Source organism: Camellia sinensis, chromosome 7, assembly GCF_055761805.1.
Source record: "Camellia sinensis isolate YWXY chromosome 7, ASM5576180v1, whole genome shotgun sequence".
Taxonomy (NCBI): domain Eukaryota; kingdom Viridiplantae; phylum Streptophyta; class Magnoliopsida; order Ericales; family Theaceae; genus Camellia; species Camellia sinensis.
This window is the reverse complement of record NC_138967.1, coordinates 199,712,748-199,737,094: the sequence shown is the minus strand read 5'-3', so window position 1 is coordinate 199,737,094 and position 24,347 is coordinate 199,712,748. Positions and strand designations below refer to the sequence as shown.

Sequence of the window (24,347 nt, the reverse complement as noted above, 5' to 3'; positions counted from 1 at the left end):
ATTCAAAAATTGAAAGAGGCGGTCTAGGAACTCATTGCAATTTTATCTCCATCTCCATCTCCATCTCCATCTCTCGAAAGATCTCTCATTCTCTCCTTCTCCATCTCTATTCTGCCGAAGATCGCTAACACATGACTTGGAATTGATTTCGGTTCAGGTGACACAAGATCTCTTTGTAGTGTATTGCATTCCTATCTTCTCTCTCTATTTCTCCTCTCAAACCCTAGTTGTTCTTTATTTGTTTGTGTTTTATTCCAACGTTCTTATACATCGGTTAGGTTAGGGGAAAACTATTTGAGTAGGAGAGCATTGACAGATTCTTCTTTGTCACATCTATGTAGGCAAAATTAGTTTATCACTTGAGAACGCAAACAACAAGTATTATTATACATCTTAAAGAACCAAAACTGAAAATGGTCGCTGTCAAGGTATGTTGAAACACTAATTATTATTTATTCTATCAATTCGTTTTCTCTTTGCGTGCATTAGTAGTTAAATTTGTTTCTTCCTCTTTAAATTTAGGGAAATTCAAGCACATTGTTGAATCAAGACAAGGATCGTGGCACTGGCACCCATAAGAGTGGAAGTACACTAGTCATTATTTTTAAAATATTACTTTTTTATAATATACACTCTTTTATCTCTTTTATTTATCTGCTCATTTGTTCTGGGAAAACAGTTGGAGTAAAAAATTTCAAGGTGTATTCAGAAAATGATAAGGTTAAAGTTCGTGGTGGTGATTCCAGTAATACACAATGCAAGTAAGTTTAGTTCAGGGTGTCTTTTTATGTTTGACTTCCATTGATGGGGATTAAATAATCGATACTAATATTTTGGTTTCTTCAGTGGAACATCAAGGGAATCCCTTATGCTGCCAGGGTATGTAATATGGCCGACTGTCCTTTTGAAATTTTTAAATTGTTTGGAAACCTTGGGAAATATATGTGTATATATATATATATATATAATCTATTCTTGTCAAGAGTTAGGAAATGATGTTCCGACACAAAGGCAAAATAGTTGCATGAGGCCTATTATTGAAACATCTAAGAATTTAATATAAGATTTCTTACTGTTTGTCTAATTGTTGTAGAAAAAAGAAAAAAAAAGTATTTTGCTCAACTGAAAGATAAGGATGATGATATTGTGTTTTGACATATTCTGATTCTTTATTAATGCTTTCTTTTGTGCAGAAGGAAATCTATTCCACTCAATAAAGGGGTTACTCAGACCAATGCTAGTGTTTCTAAGGTTGTACCCAATTATTTCCTTGTTACTTGGCAAGATGGTGTTGGGTGGGTGGTAGTGTGGGGAACTTTGTAAAAGAAAATTGTCTTTTTAGTATGTATTTATTTTATTCTTCATTTTATTTTTTGGTGTGAAGGGAGGTCCCAAAACTCTGGAGAAGAGTAATGCTAAACGTGATGGTTCCAGTAAGTCTAATCTAGACTAAATCTTTCACTAGAATTTCTGTGATGTTCTGCTAAGAAACCTTTTAATGGTATCTTTATCTTCTTTAGTCAAAATAAATGTTGGAAGAAAAGTGTTGGCTGATGTAAGCAATCTTCGGGGCAACTTTTTGAGGACTGAAGTGCATGATGGTTCCAAACCACTGTATGTTTTTTTTGTTTCTTTGCAGCTCAAAACATGTTTTCAGTTATAGGTTTATTAGAAGATTTAAATTATGTAGTGTTGCCATCACTTGAAAGGAAAAAGAAAAAAATGTGGGCTTGTTAGGTTTGTTTTTCAGAAAAATTTTTGGGAAAAATTCTCTACAAACAAATTTTCAAGAGTAATCAAACCAAACAAATTTTTTCAAAAAAAATCTCAAAATTTTGTTTGGTTACCTACTTTTCAAAATCACTCTCTCTCTCGGGGCAACTTTTTGAGGACTGAAGTGCATGATGGTTCCAAACCACTGTATGTTTTTTTTGTTTCTTTGCAGCTCAAAACATGTTTTCAGTTATAGGTTTATTAGAAGATTTAAATTATGTAGTGTTGCCATCACTTGAAAGGAAAAAGAAAAAAATGTGGGCTTGTTAGGTTTGTTTTTCAGAAAAATTTTTGGGAAAAATTCTCTACAAACAAATTTTCAAGAGTAATCAAACCAAACAAATTTTTTCAAAAAAAATCTCAAAATTTTGTTTGGTTACCTACTTTTCAAAATCACTCTCTCTCTCGGGGCAACTTTTTGAGGACTGAAGTGCATGATGGTTCCAAACCACTGTATGTTTTTTTTGTTTCTTTGCAGCTCAAAACATGTTTTCAGTTATAGGTTTATTAGAAGATTTAAATTATGTAGTGTTGCCATCACTTGAAAGGAAAAAGAAAAAAATGTGGGCTTGTTAGGTTTGTTTTTCAGAAAAATTTTTGGGAAAAATTCTCTACAAACAAATTTTCAAGAGTAATCAAACCAAACAAATTTTTTCAAAAAAAATCTCAAAATTTTGTTTGGTTACCTACTTTTCAAAATCACTCTCTCTCTCATACACATCAAATCAATCACTTTTTTCAAAACTCTTTCCCCAAAACAATTTTCCAAAACCATTTCTGAAAAAAGACAAACCAAACAAGTTTTCGTACTTTTTATCTCAAAAACTACTCTACAAACACAAACCAAACACACCCTGTGTGTTCCATCATTTGAAATAATTGAGGTGATTCTGAATCTCTGATATCTCTTAGTTTTCAAATTTAGAAAGGAAAACGTAACAGCATTTTTTTTTTTTGGGGGGGGGGGGGGGGGTGGACAGGAAGGGTAAAAGTGAGAGGAGCACATTTTCCCAACGGTATGCATGCTAAACTTGATAAGCATAAATTATGATGATTCAATATGAAACATGTGATACTTGTAGTGAAAATTATACGCAGCTCTACTCGGTTTTCCACTGAAATGAAATTATTGATTTAATGGATTTGTATATAAATGGGAACTTGCACATGCGCAAATGGAACTGACGCTATTGCTTATTTGTTTAAAATAATTGCTTTTGTCTTGCGTTTTCTTATAACAAGCTAGTTATCAAAAGCTATAGTCTTGATGGTTAGTGCTTAAATTTTCATTTTTTGGGTTAAATTTAACGTTTGGTTGTCAATCCTCTTTTTATTATGGACATTTTCTAGTGTATCAACAGATTCAGGCACGAGGAATGCAAGTTCTTCATCAAGTAACCGTATCATGGTATGCTAAGCAAATTTGAAAGATTCTTACCATTTGCTTGCTTAGTTAGTTGATTTTTTTTGTTCAACTATTTATGTCTTTTCTTTATGACTTATCGTCCTTCAATTATTCTTTGAAGCTATAGCAGCATAATATTTAAATCATGCATCCAATTATGAGCTTATTTGTACCATTATGGTTTATTATGATCATGTTTTTACCATTGCTAGATATTAGGAGAATAGTTCAATTAGAAAAAAGAAGAAGAATAGTTTAATAAATTTTCCATGGACATGGAATGCTAACATCAGAATAGAGGTGAACTCATGGGAGGGTTTTGATATATAGCCTATATATATATATATATATATGTTTCTTTTGAAACAAAGTTTTGTTATGAACAAACCATTCATGTTAGATGATGGGAAGATTCAAAATATATTTGCAAGAGGGGGAATCTGTTTTCTTATCTGAACAGGGAAAAAGTAGTCCCATGGAGAGCACAGAGTAAAATCAAGAGAGAGCACTATAGGTCCCAAACACGGTTGCAACCGAACTATGTTGTTCATGAACGACTTGATCTCAGCTCGTTTATAGCTCATTTGATTGTGTAGTTTGCGACTCATACAATTGTGTATTTGACTCAAGATCAAGCATAAAATTAGGCTCGTTTATCAAAAAAGCTGAGCTCAATTCTATCATTCACTCTCTCTTCCTCAAAACATCTTTCTTCACTCTAAATTTCTCTCACAATACATGTATATGTGTAGTTTGTCCCTCTTTATGGCAAAGAGGTTCTCTTCATCTGTTTCTCTAGATTTTTCTAGGTTTCTCTATTGATTTTTCTTTTCAAGATAAAGCTTGGTTCGTTTATATATCGAGTTGTGTCAACCAAGCTGGAGCTCATCAAACACCAGACGACCTGAGCTAATCTCAACTAATTTTCAACAAGCCGAGCTTGAACACTCCAAAACTCAACTTGGCTTGGCTCATTTGTAGCCATAGTCCCAATACTTTCGAGCAAATTTGTTAAATGCTTACTTGATGCTGTGGGAGGTATCTCATGCAAGATAAAATATAGTTTGCAACTTTAGGCAACTCTTGCACTGTTTGATTGTCAATGATAAAATATGACAAGGCAGCAGAAGTGAGAAATCGTGATATCAAGGCAAGCCAATATCAGCACCCCAACTTTTATACGCTGATAACCTTTTTTTTTCAGAAATAATAAAGTTCTCAAATTTCTCATGATAAAAATGTGCTCAAATTTGTGCTATTGTGAAATAGGGAAAAGTGAGGGAAAACACAAGGCAAGCTGTTGCCAGTTACCTTACTTTGAAGAGAGGTAAGTAGGATCAGTTATGAAATTTTATTATTTTTGTTATCTGATGGAAAAGTGCATTATTTGCTTTTCTTGTTTTGGACAATTGTAGAGACTAAAGATTTGAAGGTCTATGTTGATGACTCGAGGAGCATGTGTCAGGGCAAAGGAAATACTGATGGCCGGTATGCGACGCTTAGTTTAATTTCCTCCCATTGTTTTCTGATTTTATTTATTTATTCATTGCTATGAAAATTTTGATTTATCTTTTATTGTTTTTGTTAGGATAACTGCAAAGAACCCTCTGCCACCTATAAGGTTTCTGGGTTTGCAACATATTTCTTTGGTATATATGTTAAATGAAAAGATTAATCATCCCATTTATGCAAGCTGTTGTTTATTTCTGTGTGAAGGAAGTCTTTACCGGCGTCAAAATGGGTTAACCAGGTTGATACAAGCAATAAAAAGGTTGTGGTGAATTCATATTATGAGTTTATTCTACCTTTTAATATGAATTATTCTTTACTTGTTGGTTCTTCTACAAATTCCTTTTTTCCTTTTACAAATTCGTAAATATTTCTTTGCTTGTAGGAAAGTGCTGAAAATTCGCAAATAGGTAATTGGATTTATGGTTTTCCTGGTGGGATACAATACTTATTTTCATGAGTGCATTGCTGATAACTACCTGATAAAATTTATGTTTTTCACCGTTTGGTGCCTGCAGTTAAGCCGAAAGTTGGTAGGAAAGTGATGCCCCAAGTAAGCAATGCCAGAAGTAATCTTTGGAGGAATCGAGCTAGTGATGGTTTCATTATAATGTGAGCAAAATTAGCTCTAAAATGTTACATATTTTGACAGTTAATGTAATTGCACTGAAAAGCTCACACAATGCACTCACAATTTTTTTTAAACTTCTCATTACTTTCTTTTTGGATAAAATGTCTGTTCATTTGGATGGTTTTTGCTCTTAATTTGGATTAGTAGGTTATGATTTGCACTTTGTATGGGCTATTCTTTGATACTTTGTAATACATGGAGTATCAAGTTATTAGATTGCATGTAGCTGAGTTATTGTTCGATAGTAAGTTTTCCCTTTAGAATTATTTCAGCTATAGACTATTTCCTTGATGACCCTATGTGAACATGTATCAAATTTGTCTAAGAGTCTGTCATTATGTTCTTGCTTGTTTGTCATATCTCATGACAGATAATAGGTCTTACAGGGTACTAAGTTCTAACTAGCCTGGTACTGTGAATCCAAAATGGAGGGCCCACTACACTTATAGTTTTACCATTTTACATGTAATATATTCTATGACACGTTTCAGCTAGGATTTGGGACTATATTGGTCTAATTTAATGTTGAAATAGTGGTATTTGGAAATGAAAAGCAGCTACATGTTTACGGGAGTATATTGTACATTTTGCTTTCTTGCACATCCATGCTTTTCTACACAAGTACACCGATGTTGCATGTTTGCTTTATATACGAGGCATGGGCACAAAATATGTGATGTTTATAGGCTTCAAAATTTATTTTTACTTGGATATTTTATTGTTAGCATCCTAAAGACATCAGAAATGGGTTTCAGCTAAACTTGTAAATTGAAGCCCACTTGATATGGTTATATGAGAGTGGGTCCGTTTAGACCCTACCATGTAGATGGATAGACAGACCTCTGGACACAAAGTTTTATATGTGGTGTTATGTCATTCTACTTCCAATCTGGTTTTTACATATTTAGGTGGCAACTACAATTATTATAGTCACTATTGAAAATTGTTGAACAAAGGTAATAGTTCTCTTTATTTATAGTATGGATTTGGATGTTTGTTTATAGGGCTTCGAAAAGTCAGCCTAAGGTGGACACCCAAGCTTTTTCAAGAAAATCTGTCAAGGTATCTAACCCCTCTATCTATATATATCCTTTTCTCTTGCCATTCTACATTTTCATTGCAGTTATGTTGTCCCATATTTTCTGACTTCATTAGATCTAATTTGACTAGGTAAATAAGCTCATTTGTGCATCAATTCTGCTTCTAGATCACCATGCCAAAGAGAGAGAAAAAATTTATAGGGTTAATCATGGGATGTAGAAATCTGAAATCAAAATCTCCACTAATATCTAAACAATGTACTTTATCATGGAATTAGTCAACCCAGTTGCTACATACGTGGGTTTTTTTCCCTTCGAACGCAATACCGTGCTTGATCCACTTACATGTTTAGCTTTGCATGCAACAAAGAAGTAAACAATTCTTATAGTAAGAGAAAGCGTGGGATGGGGGTGGGGTGGTGGTTCCCGAATTCTAGGTATTCTCAATGACTTCGGATTCAAGAGGATGTCATATCACCTCATATGATTTTGGAATTGGGAAATGTCAACCGTTAAATCCATGGAATGTTTTAGATTTGATTATTAAGTGCCATATTTAATTATGATTTCTTTATTTTTGAAATTTAAATTTTTAGAATTTCCCATCTTTACCTTCACCTACTCCACTACACACTCCACTTCACCTATCTCCACTTCACCACACACTCCACTTCACCTAACCCACTATCACCTCCACTACACCTACTACCACATTTTCTTCTATATATAGATTGTATAGGAATTGTAATTAATTAATCTTGTACAATATCAATAAACATCAATCAATAATACAATTCTCTATTTCTCTTTATACATTAAATTTCTACATGGTATCAGAGCAAGGTTAAGCACTTAGTATTTTTCGTTTCACCGGCGGGCGGCAACCTCGCCTTGGCTGCCCGCTGGACCTCAACCTATTCCGCTTATTTTCTACACATACCTTCCCATCACTGCCTAAATCCTCTCTCTTGAGGCCAATGTGAATTCCTCTTCTTCATAATCTGCACTAACTGTGGCATCTTTTCCTGGGGCAAACTCTGCAACCCAACACTCAATCTATGCTTCTCCTCCATGCTCATTTGCCTCTTGTTAGGATCCTTCGCCTTCGGCTTTGGTTTGGGCTTCGCCACAGCCTTGAGCTTCACTGCAGCTTTCAGCTTCACGGCAGCCTTCGGTTTCACAGCAGCTTTTGGCTTCGCAGCTGGCTTGGCCTTTGCCGCTGGCTTGGGCTTCACAGCGGCTTTAGCTTTTGGCGCAGCAGGTTTTGTCTTAGCCGGAGCCTTCTTTTCCTTTTTCGCTTTTACAGCCTTCGGCTTTGCAGTAGCCTTCGGCTTTGCTTCCCTCTGGTGGCTCCCCAGGTTCCACCTGAGCTGCATGATTCATTTATAGCTGCAATTGATAAGGGAAGTATTAGAACAATGCCCAATAGAAGTATGTCAGCTGCTCCTTACCCTACTCCTGGAGCACTATTAATAGGTGATGCTTTCAACATGCGTCATCCTTTAACTGGTGGAGGAATGACTGGAGCCCTGTATAAGGTGTTTTGTGCATCTCCTGATCAAGCAAGGAAGGAAATGCGTGAAGTATGTTTTGATTATTTGAGCCTTGGAGGTGTGTGTTCAACAGGACCAGTGGCTTTACTCTCTGGTCTAAATCCTAGCCCATTGAGCTTGATACTCCATTTCTTTGCTATAGCCATATATGGTGTTGGCCGTCTCTTGCTACCATTTCCTTCCCCTAAGCGCCTGTGGATAGCAGCTAGATTATTTTTGGGTGCATCGGCTATCATTTTTCCCCTCTTTCTCTCACATGGGCTTGTCCCCTCTCTCTCCTCCGTTTGATTTCAAAATCCATTATTTTTATTTATTTTCTCCAAACCACTTTCCTTATTTCCCCCATCTTTCATTTTGATTTCAAATATATTTTTATTATTTTTTTCTTTATTTTTCTTTCACATTATTTTTTAATCTTTTTCAAATTCCATTCATACCATATAGCTTTGCACACCAAACCATCTTTTATTCATCTCAGGGATCAACCCCGATCACAATTTTAACCAAAAAAAAAAAAAAAAAAAAAAAAAAAAAAAAAACAACCACAACAACACAAACCACAACACCACAAGATTTGTTTTCTTTTCTGCAAACGGCCACCCACCGACCTCACTTTTTCGCCTATTCCGCCGGTCTTTTCTTCTTGCCTCCGTCCTGGGCGGCCCTTGACGGTGTTGCCTCCGTGTTTCCCACTCCACTGGGCACGATCACTCCACCCTGCTCGTCCACTGCAGCATATGGCGGCCCTCCAAATCGGAACATCACGGTGGCCTTCCGCTTCAGTTCCTTATTTTCTGCCTTTAGCACACTGATCTCTGCTCGCGCATCCTTATACATGCGTTGGAGCAGAGCCAGCTGGGAATTTAAATGCTGCACCTCATTTGTCCTACTCTGCAGCCGGTTCGACAAATTTGTGACCGCCGTCATGGTTTCCACGCATGACTTCAGAGTATACTGATTAGCCTCAATATCAGTTTGCACCGCCATTTTTTGCTCCACCGACCGCATCGGAAAGTTCAATGGAGCAAAACCAGAGGTGTTTGGTTGCGGTTCACTGGACACCGCACCAGTTATTTCTCCTGTGGGCTCGTTCAGTTCTGGAAAGAGCGTGAGCAGGTTCTGGGTAGCTGGACGGGAAGACGAGGCCATGTTTTTTGGGTTGCTAAGTGTTTTTGGGTTGCTAAGTGTTTCAGCGAAATAGCAATTTCAGACTGGTAATGTTCGGAAGGGTTGGTGACAGAATGGCAACAAAGTGTTCCACAGTTTCTCTCTCCGCAGAGGCAGAGTTTTTTCAGCGAAGGGTTGGTTTCAGAGGTTTCAGAATGGTATGCCTCAGCCTCAGCCTTCGTCTTGGTTAAATAGCCGAGGCAGCCACGCGTATCGCGCGCCTCTTGCCGCCCGACAAACTGGCACGCCTTTTCATGGCACATCTTTTGACAAAGTGGACACGCCTTTTGATGGCACGCCTTTTGATGGCACGCCTTTTGATGAATTGGGCACGCCTTTTGATGGCACGCCTTTTGACAAAATTGGGCACACCTTTTGAGGGTGCCACTTTTACAAGGGTCCGACAAGACTCTATAAACTGTCCCGACATTTGATACCGGTTAGCTTTTTCAAGGGTCCGACAAGACTCTGTAAACTGTCCCGACATTGATTCCGGTTAGCTCCTTTATGGGTCCGACAAGACTCTGTAAACTGTCCCGACATAGATTCCGGTTAGTTTCTACAAGGGTCCGACAAGACTCTGTAAACTGTCCCGACATTGATTCCGGTTAGTTTCTACAAGGGTCCAGCAAGACTCCATAAACTGTCACAACAACTGTCACAGCATTGTCTGCTACAACGGTCCAACATGACCCCATAAACTGTCTTCTACAAACGGTCCGACATGACCCCATAAACTGTCTTCTACAACGGTCCGACATGACCCCATAAACTGTCTTCTACATCGGTTTGACACCACCATACAGTGTCCTCTACAACGTTATGACACCCCATACAGTGTCTTCACCAACGGTCTGACACGACCATACAGTGTCTCCTATCCTTTTTTATTTTTATGTATTTTCTTGTTTTGTTACTCTCTCCAAACTCAAGTTGGTTAGTTTCTCTCCTCCTTGAGTTTGCGGGGGGTTGTTAGAATTTCCCATCTTTACCTTCACCTACTCCACTACACACTCCACTTCACCTATCTCCACTTCACCACACACTCCACTTCACCTAACCCACTATCACCTCCACTACACCTACTACCACATTTTCTTCTATATATAGATTGTATAGGAATTGTAATTAATTAATCTTGTACAATATCAATAAACATCAATCAATAATACAATTCTCTATTTCTCTTTATACATTAAATTTCTACAGCTAGGCAGTAAGTAATATAGTGGGTGTTTGGGAAGTTGCTATTTTAGTAGGCTATTTTAGTTTTTGGTTATTTTAGTAGGCTAAAATTTTGTGTTTGGGAAGATAGTTGAATTTTTTTGTAGTTGGATGTGATGTTTGTGAGAGAAAAAGTGAAATGATTATGGGTTTGATGTGATATTTTGTCTTATTAGCTATTTTAGCCTATTTTGTCTTTTTGTAAATTTTAACCCAAAAAGCAAAAGAAAAGCTCTTGCCAAACACCCCCATAGTTACTTCAATATACACAGCAACATTTCACAAAGAACTCTTAGAGCTGCTCTCTACTTTCAAGGTCAATACCGTCATCTTGAAAATAGTATAGGACTATAGGGTATATCTTTCTTGCCGCAAAATCTTAGCATCAACTCTTTCAGAAAGCAATACCTTTACCCAGTGAAATAGTGAATTGTCTTTATTTCTGAGTTAGCTTGATTAAAAACATCTACTTTGTCTTTCCCCAGATTACAACTCTTGTTTACTTGTCGAAATAATTATGATCAGACTCGAGGTAAGGTTGTCTTAAACTATTGTATTTGATGTACGGTCCTGCAAATAAAATCTCATCACGTTCAAAAGAAAATGGGTTAAGGTTATACCCATCTTATAAAAAGTGCAGGCTATCTTCTTTGTTGAATATGATTCAATCCTTCCATATTTTCCATGTGATGGATTGGAGTCTGTCACTTGAAAGACCAGGAAACCTGTAATGAAAAATACTTCTCCCTTTTGTAAATTTTCCTAAAGCATGTGCAACTCCCCCTGTCTGCTGCCCTTCAATTATTTTAAAGTCCTAAAGTATATGAAGGTAGCCTTCATATACTTTTTCTTGGGGTCTATGTTAAGCTTCATTATGCTTCTCATTTCAGGCTTCCTGTACTTATAGTTGATGCTTGTCATAGTTTATGGCTTTGAGCCATTGAAGCAATTATGTCTACTTTGATCAATACAGCTGTTTGTTGAGGGCAATAATTTTCATAAATGTTGAAAATGGCTACCAAATGATTTATTTTCTGTAACTGTATCTGACCTGATTTGCAGTTTTTCTCCATTGCTTTAAACTTTTGTTTTATTTTTGCCACTTATTGCTTGTCTGTTCATTCATGTCTGCTCTTTAAGTATGCTATAACATTTTATATTCTGGATACATTCCATCAAAAGTACACTGTAAAATTATCTTGGTTTTGTTTCTAACGTCAATGCATTTCAGTTAGTATTTCAAAATACATGCATTATCTTTCCAACAATTATAGTGAACCTAATACTCATGTAATTTGATGATCCAGCCAATTGTGAAAACCACGCACAGAGTGTCCGGTATTAAGATGACTCTAAAATCCAAGTGCACAGCTGGTGTAAAAAAATCAACTGCGGTTGCTGCTATCTCATGCAAAGGCAAGGATGAAGTGGTGACATTTTTGTCTGAAAACAGTGCTTTTGCTCCACATGGACAACCTGCTCAGAGGGAGGTTCCATCTGATTGCAAAAGCAATGTAGGGACAAATGTGTCAGATAGCATTGCCACAAAGAAATCTGATCGCAGGAAATCTTTTACATCTTTACTGATGGCAAGATCAAAGGTTGGCATTTTGTGTTTCTTCCTATTTAATATCTTTCTTTTGTTGTGGTTTTCAAAAACAAGTAGCTGTCTTTTTTGCAGTTACTAGAAGGACATGCTGTGGTTATGAAGCGAGAAAGCTTACCAAGTATTTATGATGATTGCAATCACCTTGAAGTTGCTGAATATGTTGATGAGATTTATCAATATTATTGGACTATGGAGGTAATATTATATTCTACTCTTAACTATATTTTTGATTCGTAGTTATTTTGGTTCTCTGGTAAAACCTTGGCCTAATAACTTTGAGATTATGGGTTCAAGTCTCGGGCCAACCACTTTGAGCACTATGCCAAAGGTTAGGTGTATACCCAATCCTTTCCCCTCCCAAACACACATTAATGTGTACTAATTGGGCGTTGTGTGTTTTTTTAGTAATAGTGTTGCTTTCAACATGATTTTATTGGGGTAATAGGCTTCATAACTTTTTCACTTCACACCCACATATGTACATGTATGCTTGAACATGTTGTCATGTAACACTTCTGCTGGAGTAGTAGCTCAAGTAAAGGAGAAGATGGTGTAGCTAGGATTTTGATCAAAATCTCTGCCATTGATCTTAGAGGCCTCCACTCCACCTTTATAGTTGTTTTCATATTGGTTATTAGTGGCTTGTTTAACTATTATTATAAAAAAAGTACAGCTGGGATTAGCTTGTTGATGTTACCAGATAGTAGTTTGATTAAGCTGCCAAAATATTTTGAAGAACCTAAATTTACACTATACATCTAAAATTCACTAAGTTTTAGAAAATTATTATTCATAGAATCAATACCATTAATGCAAAATTGAAAAGAGATATAATATCAGTCACAAGAATAATTTAGGTATTGTTAGTAGGTGCATAGATAATTAAAGAATAGGTGCATTGATAACAACAAATTCATATAGGTCTTTTTTTTTTTTTAATATATATAATCTTCTTCTCCCATGTGCTTCCTTCTTGACTAGTTTCATCACTGCATTTTATCCAAATTTGGGCATTGTGTGTGTGTTCCTAGTTTTTAAATATTATTATGTTGAATTGGTCCTCACACTGCAAGTAGCTTGATACTCATACATATAGTGCCATGGCATCCAACTGCAGGCACAGAATCAATCCCTGGTAAATTACATGGCAATTCAGACAGAGATTACACCTGAAATGCGAGGCATATTGATCAACTGGCTAATTGAAGTACATATCGGTGTCTTTTAATCCATTTCTTAAACATCTTCTTCTTCATCTTTTTTTCGTTTGTTTTTTCTTTCTGATGAGTGTTGCTCAATAGCAAATACCCTGCCCCTTTTGGTTTTTTCTTTTTTAGTTACTCTCAGTCACCCTTGTTACAGGTTCACTTAAAATTTGATTTGATGCAAGAAACACTATACCTAACAGTCACACTGTTGGACCAATATCTATCATTGGTTACAATCAAGAAAAATGAAATGCAGTTGGTTGGTCTTACTGCACTCTTGCTGGCATCAAAATATGAGGACTTCTGGCATCCAAGGGTAAAAATCTTGCACATCCAACTCACTTTGTTGTTCATTGATGAGATGTGTTTTTGGTGAAGATGGGCTTAATCATTTTCTTTATATATTTCACCATTGGCTGCAGGTTTTAGACTTGATTAGCATCTCAGTAGAGTCATATACAAGAGACCAAATGCTTGGAATGGTCAGTAGTAGTACATGCAATATCTTTTATATTTTTTTCCAATGATAGGGTTTGTTCCTCGATGGGATGAGATTCTCGTGACAAATGGTGTTTATGAATCTACACCAATGGTCATTTTGGAAACCTGCTTTTTAAAAAAAAAAAAAAAACGTCACACAAAAGAACCGATGGAGTAGCATTATATTGGAAATTGGTTTCAAAATTTGGTCTTTCTTGGTGTATTATTAATGCTAGGCAATGATTTCTGTTTTCCAGGAGAAAGCAATGTTAAAGAAGTTGAAATTCCGCCTAAATGCTCCTACTCCTTACATGTTCATGCTGAGGTTTCTTAAGGCTTCTCAGTCTGACGCAAAGGTATGTGGTGAACTTAGAAGTCAATTAATCTCAAGGCCATGCTTTTCTGCTCAGACAACTGAGGTTTGTGAAGGGATTGACATTCTTTTTATATCTATGCATATCACATTATGTGGAGAACTTAGGACTACAATTCAGATCCTAGATCCTAGGATCAATTGATTCCAGATCTTACATCATATGAGCCTATAGTTTGTATTCAATCTGAAGTTCTAGTCACAGTTCTAGATTCACTAATACCATTGTCATGTGAAAAATGCCAGCTTGAGCATCTAGCATTCTACCTCATTGAGCAATGTTTGGTTGAATATGAAGCATTAAAATTCAAATCCTCGTTGCTATGTGCATCGGCTATCTATGTTGCTCGGTGTACACTTCAAAAGACTCCAGGATGGACGCCACTGCTAGCCAATCATGCACGCTATGAAGAATCCCAAATCAGGCACGTCTCTTTGACATTAACTTCAGCAAGTGCAACTTTGTCATTAAATTGACTGTTTTTTTGGTTGCTGCAGGGACTGTGCAGAGATGGTCTTGAAATTACACAAAGCTGCTAAAACAGCAAGGTTGAACGTCACCTTTGAGAAATATACAAGGCTTGATTACAGTGGAGTTGCTACTATTAAACCTTTGAATAGGCTTCCTCCTTTGAATTGAATGTTGCAGAAGTTGTGTGTAAACGCCCAGTCATAGAAGTTAAAAAATCTGGAACACGTAAGTTACCCTTTGTGTATTTGTATCTGAATTTTTGCCCAAAACATACCTAATTATTTTGTTGATCTATATCTGAGAAACCCTTTTATATTCTTGAAACCTTGCAGGAAGTTATGGTACCTGCATTTTGATCTGACTATTGCAGTCTTAACTTCCGGTGCGTTTGTTTTACATCTAGGATACGAAAGATCCTCATGTCCATGTGGAAAATTTGTTCTATGTATAGCATAGAATGGATGCTTTCTTACCAGTTGCTGCTGATGAGAACTCCACTGTCTTTTGGATCATTTGGAAAGTAATGAATCTGTAAGTATGAATCTGTCAGTTAGATATGAGATGTATGTATATGGTATTTCGTCAACATGACATCAAACCACAGCTACCAACCACTAACTAGGCTTGATGCCTGAATTCTATGTCTTGAGGATTATCTATTTCTTTGTTGTTGCTTGATAGTAATCACACATTGGGATGTCTTTCTGGTTTTGTTGTTTGTATATTTTAAGTTTGTGGATCAGCAAAATTTTAAAAGAGATCCTTGATCCTGCCTCATGTCTGCATAATTTTTTGACTAGCATTTCTGTTTTTGAACATGATTTTGACTGGGATGTTTGTTAGTTTGTTTTTTCATTTCACTATTAGCATAACATGGAATGAATCGAGTCTGGACCTTTTCCTCTTTATTATGAGTTATGCTAGAGACCCTAAATAATATATTAAATCTTTTACCAAACCTCTCATATGCGTATGGGATTCACACACATGTGAATTTGTGTGGGTCGCACACTCATGTGAGATGTCTGGTAAAAAAAAATTGATAGATTATTTGAGATTCATGGCATTTTCTTTTTATTATCTCAGTTCTCTTTCTTTTCAACTTGGAGGGAATCATATTTTTTATTAAGTTTTGATTTTGATTTATCTAGGCAGAAAGAACATCATTGATATAATAATATATGTAAATATAAGATAAGTTAGTTACAAGAGAGGAAAAACAACAAACTAGGAACATAAGAAGCGAAACTGAGATTAAACTAGGCCAAAAGTAGCAGATGGAGCATCCCATCAAGACCGTGTCACTGAGCTTTGGCAGTTTCAATTAAGAGGGAGAGAGAGGGAGGTTGGCTTCATAGACGGTGGTGTCCCAATAGTTTGAGCGGAAAAAAAAAAACGTAGAAGGATGGAGAAAACAAAGATTAGAGTACGACCTATTGAAATCTACTAGGAGGATATTTGAAAAGAACATGAAGAAGAGCATATAAAAATTAAATTCAACTTTTAAACCCAATAATGTGACAATCAATTGAGTTGTTAAAGACAATACTCTCTTTTATATTTTTTGGAATCATCAATTGATCATATCACTTACAAATCATTGTGTCTAAAAAGTGAGATTGTATATTATTTTTGTATGAAAGAAATCATATTATTGTTATTGGAAAGTTTAAAACTCTATTCAAAGACCAAATGGAGAAAACAACCAACCAATCCATCCATCCATCCTCATAATTCATTTGTCCCTCCCTACTCACCTTGGTAGAGATATAGCTACTTCTTGCAAGTTTAGTTGTAAATAAGTTATTTAAATCATATTTCTCTGAGACCTTTGGTAGTGCATGCATGGGTTCTTATTAAATTGAAATTTGCTTCGAGTTTAGGTCAAATCATTTCATGCATGGGTTCTTATTAAATTGAAATTTGCTTCGAGTTTAGGTCAAATCATTTCATTTATGCTGTGTTTGGTTGGGGGATTTGGGAAGAGATTTGGAAAGGGAAAGAAAAAAAGTGTTCCTTTTCCAAATCCCTCCTCAAATCCCTCAACCAAACACAGCATTAATGTTTGGTAAAAAGGTTTCAAATATTTTTTTCACAGAAGGGTTGGGTTGCAACAACACATCTTTTCCTCTCAAATTCTAGTTAATTTAACAAAATATTTTTTTAAAAGTTTAATCAATAAACTCAGCCTCTTTGACACCTTTTCTTTGACCATGTATACACCCTTGGATTTTTATTTTATTTTTTTGGTATTAAAACCAAGGGCCGAAGCCCACATAATAACACGAGGGGTTCCCACCCCTTGGCAGTCCCTCCCTCCCTATCTAGAAAAGAAACAATGGAGGCTGGGGCAAGCCTAAGGAAGAGTTTGACCTCAAGCTTCTTTCGCCAAAGAGTCAGCACAAGAGTTCGCTTGGTGCCACATAACACCTGAAGATGACATTGCCAATTCTTTTGGACCATCTCCCTGATCTCTTGGCATAGATTGAAATTGGCATCAACCCTTTTTGATGGCTTGAATAGCTTCATTAGAATCTGATTCGATCTCTTGGCATAGATTGAATTGGCATCAACCCTTTTTGATGGCCTGAATAGCTTCATTAGAATCTGATTCAACGATGACAAAGCGCAGCAAAAGCCTTCAAACTATTTGAAGTTCAATCTATATAAGCCCATAACTCGGCAGTATGCACTGTGGATTTGCCAATAAAATGTCGGCAACCTAGCAACCATGCACTAGTTTCAGATCTAAGAAAACCTCCAGCTCCTCCTGCCATTCCAACATGCATGCCCAATAGCAGAGTCATCAGTGCTAAGCTTCACCCAGTTGGGAGGGGGTGAAAACCAATTGACCATCACCTTGCTTCTCTGGGTTTTTTTAATTAGAAACTCAAACTGCCTTGGCTTTTGAACACTTTAGTCTTGGGTTACTTTTCAGCTAGTCCAAATGATGATTTGGAAAGTTGAAATAATCTACGAATTGTGCCTGTGCCACCTTGGGTGAGTGGACTAGCTGCTGCCGCTTCTTCTTCTTCTTATTATTATTTGAATTTGAAGAGATGGGATAGCTTCAATTCAATCTTATTTATCAACAAATCTTGTGTACATAATTGAGTCTTTTTAGAGGTGGTTTTTTCATGGCTGAATGCACATCGCTTCTAGTATGGGGTTGGTTGGGTTTTTCACTATATTGTGTGCTAAATCCAAATCCAAACACATTCTCTCCATACTTTAATGTTGTGTTTGGTTGAGGAATTTGAAGAAGTATTTGGAAAGAGAAATGAAAAAAGAATGCCTAAATTTCACATAGTTTCACACTTTTTCCCTTTCCCTTTCCAAATCCCTCCCCAAATCCTCCAACCAAACACACCATAACACTTTTTCCCTTTCCCTTTCCAAATCCCTCCCCAAATCCTCCAACCAAACACACCATAACAGTTGTCCTTTTTTATTTTTAATTTTTTGTTATATCTCTCACAAAATTCAGCTTAACATTTAAAATTTATTTATTTTTTAAATCATATAAAAACAGTTGTGCATCTATTTCATTCGCATTTTTATTTTTATTTTTTTTCTGAATTACAAATTCTCACAATTTGGATGGAAGAATAGAATTCCCCTCCCTCTTTACATTCATCATACACGGGCTATGTCATACTCCTATGTGTCTTAACTTGTACACAATTTTAGAAGTCCACATAATGTAGATGGTATGATTTTAGAGATCTTTTTCCGAAAGAAATGAAAAAAAACCATGTCATCATCCAAACAAAGCAGCATAAAAGATGTGCAAATACAAAAACAACAAATTAACAAAAACAATATATATATATATATATATATACATAATATAGGGGACATAGGAATGCATAGGGCCGTTAAGAAAGAGAAAGGCGACCGATGCCAGAATCTCCGCCCCCCAATAACAACAATCGTTATCGGCAACGTACAGCGCTGAAAACACTACTGACGATAAGTGCATCAGAGACTCTAATTTGTTGCCCCCTTTGGTTTTCTTTCTAAAATATAAAATTAAACTTTACAAAGTAAAAAAAAGCAAATCACGCAACGCAAATACATATCATATCATATCATATCATATCATAATAAATTGGAATTGAAGGAGGCTCAGAGAGCTGAGATTATTTTGTGGCATCAATAAGCACACAGCTTTCATAATTTCATAGGTACGTTGTGTTTCTCGTCACTGCCTTCCTTCCTTCCTTCCTTCCTTCATACATAATAATAATAATATTCAAAAAACACACAAAATCTAATCAATCTATAAGAACCAAAACAAAATTTCAAACAAAACACACACACACACACAACAAAAAGAAGAAAAAAAGCCTCAGAAAGGTAAAGATAGATTACTCATCACTGGAGTCTTTGAAAAAAAGACTCTCAGATGGTACGGACAATACATCTATGCATCATTGGCCATTTCTTTTCTTTATATCTATCTATCTATGATGTTGAAACCATCCCCAAACAAAATATTCTTATTCTGCGTTTGTTTCTGGGATCTGCGTAGGAGGGGAGAGAGAGAGAGAGAGAGCTGCCTCTGGTGAAAGTTCGCCCAATGAGAGTATGTACACCCAATGCGATATCTATATATATATAAAGACTGAGGAAACCCTAATGACTGATTCTACTTACACCACCCATCTAACTCTTTACACCTTCAAATTTTATTTATTTTTTATTTTTTATTTTTATAATTTATACAATTCCTTTATTACCCTCCTCTTTAATCTTTCTCCATCTCTTTCTCTTTACACCCAAAACCTAAAAAACCCTAACCTAGTTCTCTCCCAGATAAACATGGAAAAAAAAGTCAGAAAAGGTCTGATTTGAACATTTCATAGTATCAAATTGATAAGAATATTCGAGCAAAATGAGAAACAAACACACAATTCGAACTCTATACCCTCTAATTCCAAAAATTAAAAAAAAAAAATGAAGACAGATTATATATCTACACACACAGATTGTCAAACATAACGAGCTTCGTCTTCACAAAAAATAAAAATCATACAAAAGCAATACCAGTAATTTCCGGACGAACGTCACATTGCTGGCATGAGCAGCGAGGAAGAGAGCGGTGACCTTAGTCCTGAACTCTTCAAACTCGAATCGAACTTCACTAGCGGTCTCATCGCGTAACACGATCTCTGTTTACCAAATCTGTTAACAGATTTGGAGAAGAAGAAGAAGATGGAGAAAGGCTTCGACGGTGAAGGAAAGGGGTGAGGCGGAGAGTGGCTAGGAAGAGACGAAGGGTGGCGGAGTAGCGGCGCCGGTAACAGGCCGATAGGGGTGGTGGTGATGGACAGTAGAACTAGGGTTAGGGTTTTTTTTAGATTTTGGGTGTAATGAGAAGAGATGGAGAAAAATTAAAGACGAGGGTAATAAAGGAATTGTATAAATTATAAAAATATAAAATATAAAATATAAGATTTGAAGGGTAAAGGGTTGGGAGCTTCTATTTGCACCCATCCTTTCCATTTTTTGTACCCACTTAATGATATTTTTTTATTATAATTTTATCTTAAGTAAAATTATTATTGTGAATATCACACAAAATTCAAATAAACGCACCTTCCCATTGCACATCCACCTCCATTTCCACGTTGAAACTGCCGAAGCTCACTTCCATATTCCATCCTCATCCTTTCAAACCCTTCATTGCTAGCTTCCATTCATTAGTTTACAAACATTAAACACTCTCATTCTTCATTCTTAGCTTTTAATTAGTTTAAACACTAAAACTCATCCTCATTCATTATTGTTATGGAAGATTTCCCTTCTGAAAATTCAGATCAGATTTTCAGGAGCAGATAATTATTCATGAGAAAAATAGCCAAGGAATGATGAGCTTTGTTATGTGAAAGTCGTTTTTTTTTTTTTGTTTTTTTCCTAGCATCTTTCGGATAACTAGGGTCGAAATATATCAATTTATTTGGTAGTCTACTACTGAAATAATTACGTAATTTCGGAAGTTGTTGTCCGAAATAATTTAAATTTTTCGACATTCAACTTTCGAACCGGTGAAAATAAGTCGGACAACTACATTCGAACATTATCATTTTGTTTGACACTGTACTTTCGAATGAAGTAAATTTTTTTTTTCAATTTTATATTCCAAATTCGTAAATTGCATACTAAATTTACAGTTTCAAATTGCAAATTTGTTTTTATAATACCATTTCAAATTTGTAATGTTATACAAAACTTGCAGAAATATGTCTCAACTCAAGGAAGTCAGGTTTACGCAAATAGCGTGTTGGATTACATTACTCAATTCGCAACTGAACATGTTCACTCTACGAAATTATAATGATTGTATTTTGAATTGCTCAACAAATGTAAATGTTTTATAATATTTATTTGATTTTGTAGGTATTCAAAAGTAAGGATGAATTGCTCAACTGGGTATGTGAAGTTGGAAAGAGAAATAGTTTGGTCATTGTAATCAAAACATCAGACTATGGTGGAGGGAAAAAAAGACCCATGATGTATATTGCTTATGAGAGGAGTGACCAATATAGAGCAACAAAGAAGTTAAAACATGATGGCAACAATACATCAAGAATAACCGGTACGAAGAAGTGTGGTTGTCCTTTTGATATGAGGGCTCATAGGTCTACCACAAATGATGAATGGACATTGACTGTAGTATGCGGATTGCATAACCATCCACTTGCGGAGCACCTTGGGGGACATTCATATGCGAGGAGGCTGTCAAAGGATGAGAAAGCATTGTTAATGGAAATGTCAAAGAGCATGGTTAGGCCAAAAGATATCCTAGTAACCTTGAAACAACGAGATACCCTCAATGTAAGCACACTTAAAACCATTTACAATGTACGCCATCGAAACAGGGTGGTATAAGGACCTGGAAGATCACAGATGCAACACTTATTAGGTGAATTGGCCAATTATAATTACATTAAGCGCCATCGATGTGAAGAGTCCATGATGACTGTGACAGATTTGTTTTGGGCACATCCTACCAGTTTGGACTTATTTCAGTCTTTCCCACGTATATTAATTATGGATTGCACATATAAAACTAACAGATATCGTCTTTCTCTTCTTGAAATTATGGGAGTGACATCAATTGAAATGACTTTCTCAGTAGCTTTCGCATACTTATAGTCTGAGAGGGCCAATAACTATGCGCGGGTGTTAACTACATTACATGATGTCATGGATGGTTTTGTTTTGCCAGTGATTATTGTCACTGATAGAAAGCTAGCTTTCATGAATGCTATACAAAAGATATTCCCGAGTGGCAGACATTTATTGTGTCGTTGGCACATCAGTAAGAATGTATTGACCAAATGCAAGAAAATGTTTGAGACAAAGCAGAAATGAGAGAAGTTTAACCATGAGTGGAACTCTTTAGTGTATTCATCTTATGAAATTCAATACGATGAGCGTCTTAGATCATTACTTAAGGAATTCAGTAGTTATCCCGATGCAGTGAACTACGTCATGGATACTTGGTTGGTTCCTTACAAGGAGAAATTTGTGACGACATGGACAGACACATATATGCATTGTGGCAATGTTACAACCAACCAGAAAGATTACTTTTGTTCAATAAGTTATTAATAAGGGCCATGTACTTGATTTTTATTTGACTTACATTGAATTGAACAGGGCTGCACATGCAAAACTTAAAAGACAGTTGGGTTCTTGTCAAGTCTCATTTGAGGCATCATTTGAAAAAATACACAGTTTGCTTGAGTTGCAACACACTGATATCAAGGCTTTGTTTGAGAAAAGTCTAATTGTTGTGCAACATCAATTCAAGCCTTCTCAGTTTAGGGAACTACGGGGTAATGTGTCTATTTCTGCATTAGAGTATTTGCTTGTAGAGAGTAATAGAGCCAATTCTATTGGTATTGATGCTGAAACTTGTGGATGCGTCCTTTGCTACACTCATGGTTTACCTTGTGCCCATGAAATTTCTAATTACATCAGACAAGATCGTTCTATACCACTTGCTACCATACACTCACAGTGGAGGCAACTTCATATCTCTATATGCAACAAAGAAAAGGAAACGAAGGTGACTTGTCATGCAGAAGTAGAGTTGTTTGTGAAAAAATTCAATGAAATTGATAGAACTATACGATTGGAGTTTTTGAAGAAATTGAAAGAGATTGTATGTCCAGGAAGCACTTTTCTAGTTGAGCCGGAGGTGAAGCCCAAAACATGTTCTTGGGGTCATAAGAAGATCAATGTTTCTACCCGTCGTGACCCGCGTGCATTTGAGTTAGTGTAATCTGGACATGATTCCTTCTCACCCAGGGACACTCAAATCACTACATTAGCTTTTACTCCGGAAACCAAGAAGAAGTGACCTGTTAAGGGAAATGAGAAGATGAATGCAAAGGGGAAGGTGTGCATTACCAGAACAGTAAAACCTGGTACATATGTTGATGTTTTCTCTTCTAGGTTGAAACCATACATTAAGTTTGCCAAGGATGTAGCTATAGATGGGAATTGTGATTTCTGGGCTATAGTTGCTTCAATTGGTCATACAGAAGATGATTGGGCTCAGGTTAGGCGTGATCTTTTGGGTAAGCTGCACACACACAAAGAGGAATACATTACACTCTATGGGTCCTACGCAAGGTTTGAAGAATTGACAAGCATATTGTCATACTTTGAAGACAGTCCTGGCTACTCACATTGGATGACTATGCCAGACATGGGGCATCTTGTTGCATTGTGCTAAAATCTTGTGTTATACCACTTGTCATTACAGCAATCTCTCACATTTTTACCTCTTAGAACAGTGTCAGTACCTCAACTTGATAGACATGAGATTGTCATTGGGTTTGTCAATAGAAATCATTTCGTCTAGGTATAAGAGAAACTTATCATTTTGTGCATGTACAGAAAGTTATGAGGTATTACCACTAACTCAATTGACATTTGCTGCAGGTTTTTTTGTAGCCAGGCTATCCAGTTTCTTCTATAGCCACTAATTGGCGAAAATACCGTCACCCTTGCGCTGTCGACTGGGATGATGCATATATGCGCTGTATTCAGCATTTCAAGGACATCATTCATGATACTGTAGCTACTTGAGAGACATTTGATGTTGCTAATGTCGAATGACACATATATGCATTTGACAATGTTAGAACTACGGAAGAAATTAATGGATGTGTTTTTTGATGTTGATGTGTTCTGTTGCATGGATTGAATGTTATCGATCATTATTACCACTACATTCTAATAAGAAAATATTATTTATAATGTCATCAACCATTGTTATCATTCCATTCTAATAACAAAATATCATTTACAATGTTGACGATCATTGTTACCATTCCATTCTAATAACAAAATATCTTTATAATGTCATTAAAAGATGTGTACAACAATGTCAGCTTACAAAAACACCACAAAAAATTCATCAACTGACAAATAACATGTCACGAATTATCTGTATGCCTACGACTAGTCCTATGACTATATGTCAATGTCAAAGATAAAAAGCGACCTCCAACACAACTAGGTCCAACAGAACTAGGTCCAGCTTCATTAATGTGTTGACCTTCAAGGACATGCGCCATAGCCTTGATAGCCTGGTAAAGTCAATGAAGATGTCAAATCCTGTCCTCATAACCATCCTGAATGATAAGATGTGCAATTCTCAGTGCATGTGCAATACGCTGCATTTGAAATGAATATCACATTTTACGGAATATATCAGAAAAGCAAAAGTAAGTTACAAATACATAAAAGAGGATAATATATTACATCGGCATGTTGGCTGAAATCCTGATGTTCATGCACACATGGTTCATCAGTGTGCTTAACATATAGATCCGTGATATTCTTATACCAATCCATGTAACCCGGTACGTATTCCCAAGG

The 24,347-nt window shown here is 36.2% G+C and overlaps 2 protein-coding genes and 1 non-coding gene across 4 annotated transcripts; 2 read left to right on the top strand and 1 right to left on the bottom strand.

The window, feature by feature from the left end:
• On the top strand, positions 1 to 15,214 carry CYCB3;1 (cyclin b3;1). Of its 2 annotated transcripts, none has more exons than XM_082880365.1 (26): positions 1 to 157; positions 342 to 428; positions 523 to 583; positions 680 to 761; positions 847 to 879; positions 1,194 to 1,251; positions 1,385 to 1,433; positions 1,521 to 1,614; positions 2,754 to 2,789; positions 3,124 to 3,181; positions 4,448 to 4,505; positions 4,594 to 4,666; positions 4,767 to 4,799; positions 4,895 to 4,949; positions 5,073 to 5,097; positions 5,206 to 5,299; positions 6,323 to 6,380; positions 11,610 to 11,903; positions 11,984 to 12,106; positions 13,029 to 13,118; positions 13,274 to 13,435; positions 13,542 to 13,601; positions 13,857 to 13,955; positions 14,219 to 14,397; positions 14,471 to 14,669; positions 14,777 to 15,214. In XM_082880365.1, the coding sequence occupies exons 2-25, from the start codon at positions 414 to 416 to the stop codon at positions 14,610 to 14,612; spliced, it is 2,031 nt and encodes a 676-aa protein (XP_082736491.1). In that variant the 5' UTR covers positions 1 to 157; positions 342 to 413; the 3' UTR covers positions 14,613 to 14,669; positions 14,777 to 15,214. The 2 variants fall into 2 exon arrangements, with proteins under 2 accessions (XP_082736491.1, XP_082736490.1); XM_082880364.1 differs by having other exon boundaries at positions 523 to 586.
• Positions 14,902 to 23,552, top strand: LOC114280171 (uncharacterized). Its single transcript, XM_082881561.1, has 7 exons — positions 14,902 to 14,964; positions 20,686 to 20,763; positions 20,847 to 21,284; positions 21,698 to 21,771; positions 22,113 to 22,736; positions 22,914 to 23,038; positions 23,422 to 23,552. Exons 1-7 carry the CDS (start codon positions 14,902 to 14,904, stop codon positions 23,550 to 23,552), a joined length of 1,533 nt encoding a protein of 510 aa, XP_082737687.1.
• LOC114256799 (small nucleolar RNA snoR117) lies at positions 18,791 to 18,886 on the bottom strand. Its single transcript, XR_003627326.2, has one exon. It is a non-coding gene; the product is annotated as a small nucleolar RNA snoR117 (small nucleolar RNA).
• Positions 23,553 to 24,347: the final 795 nt, after the last annotated feature.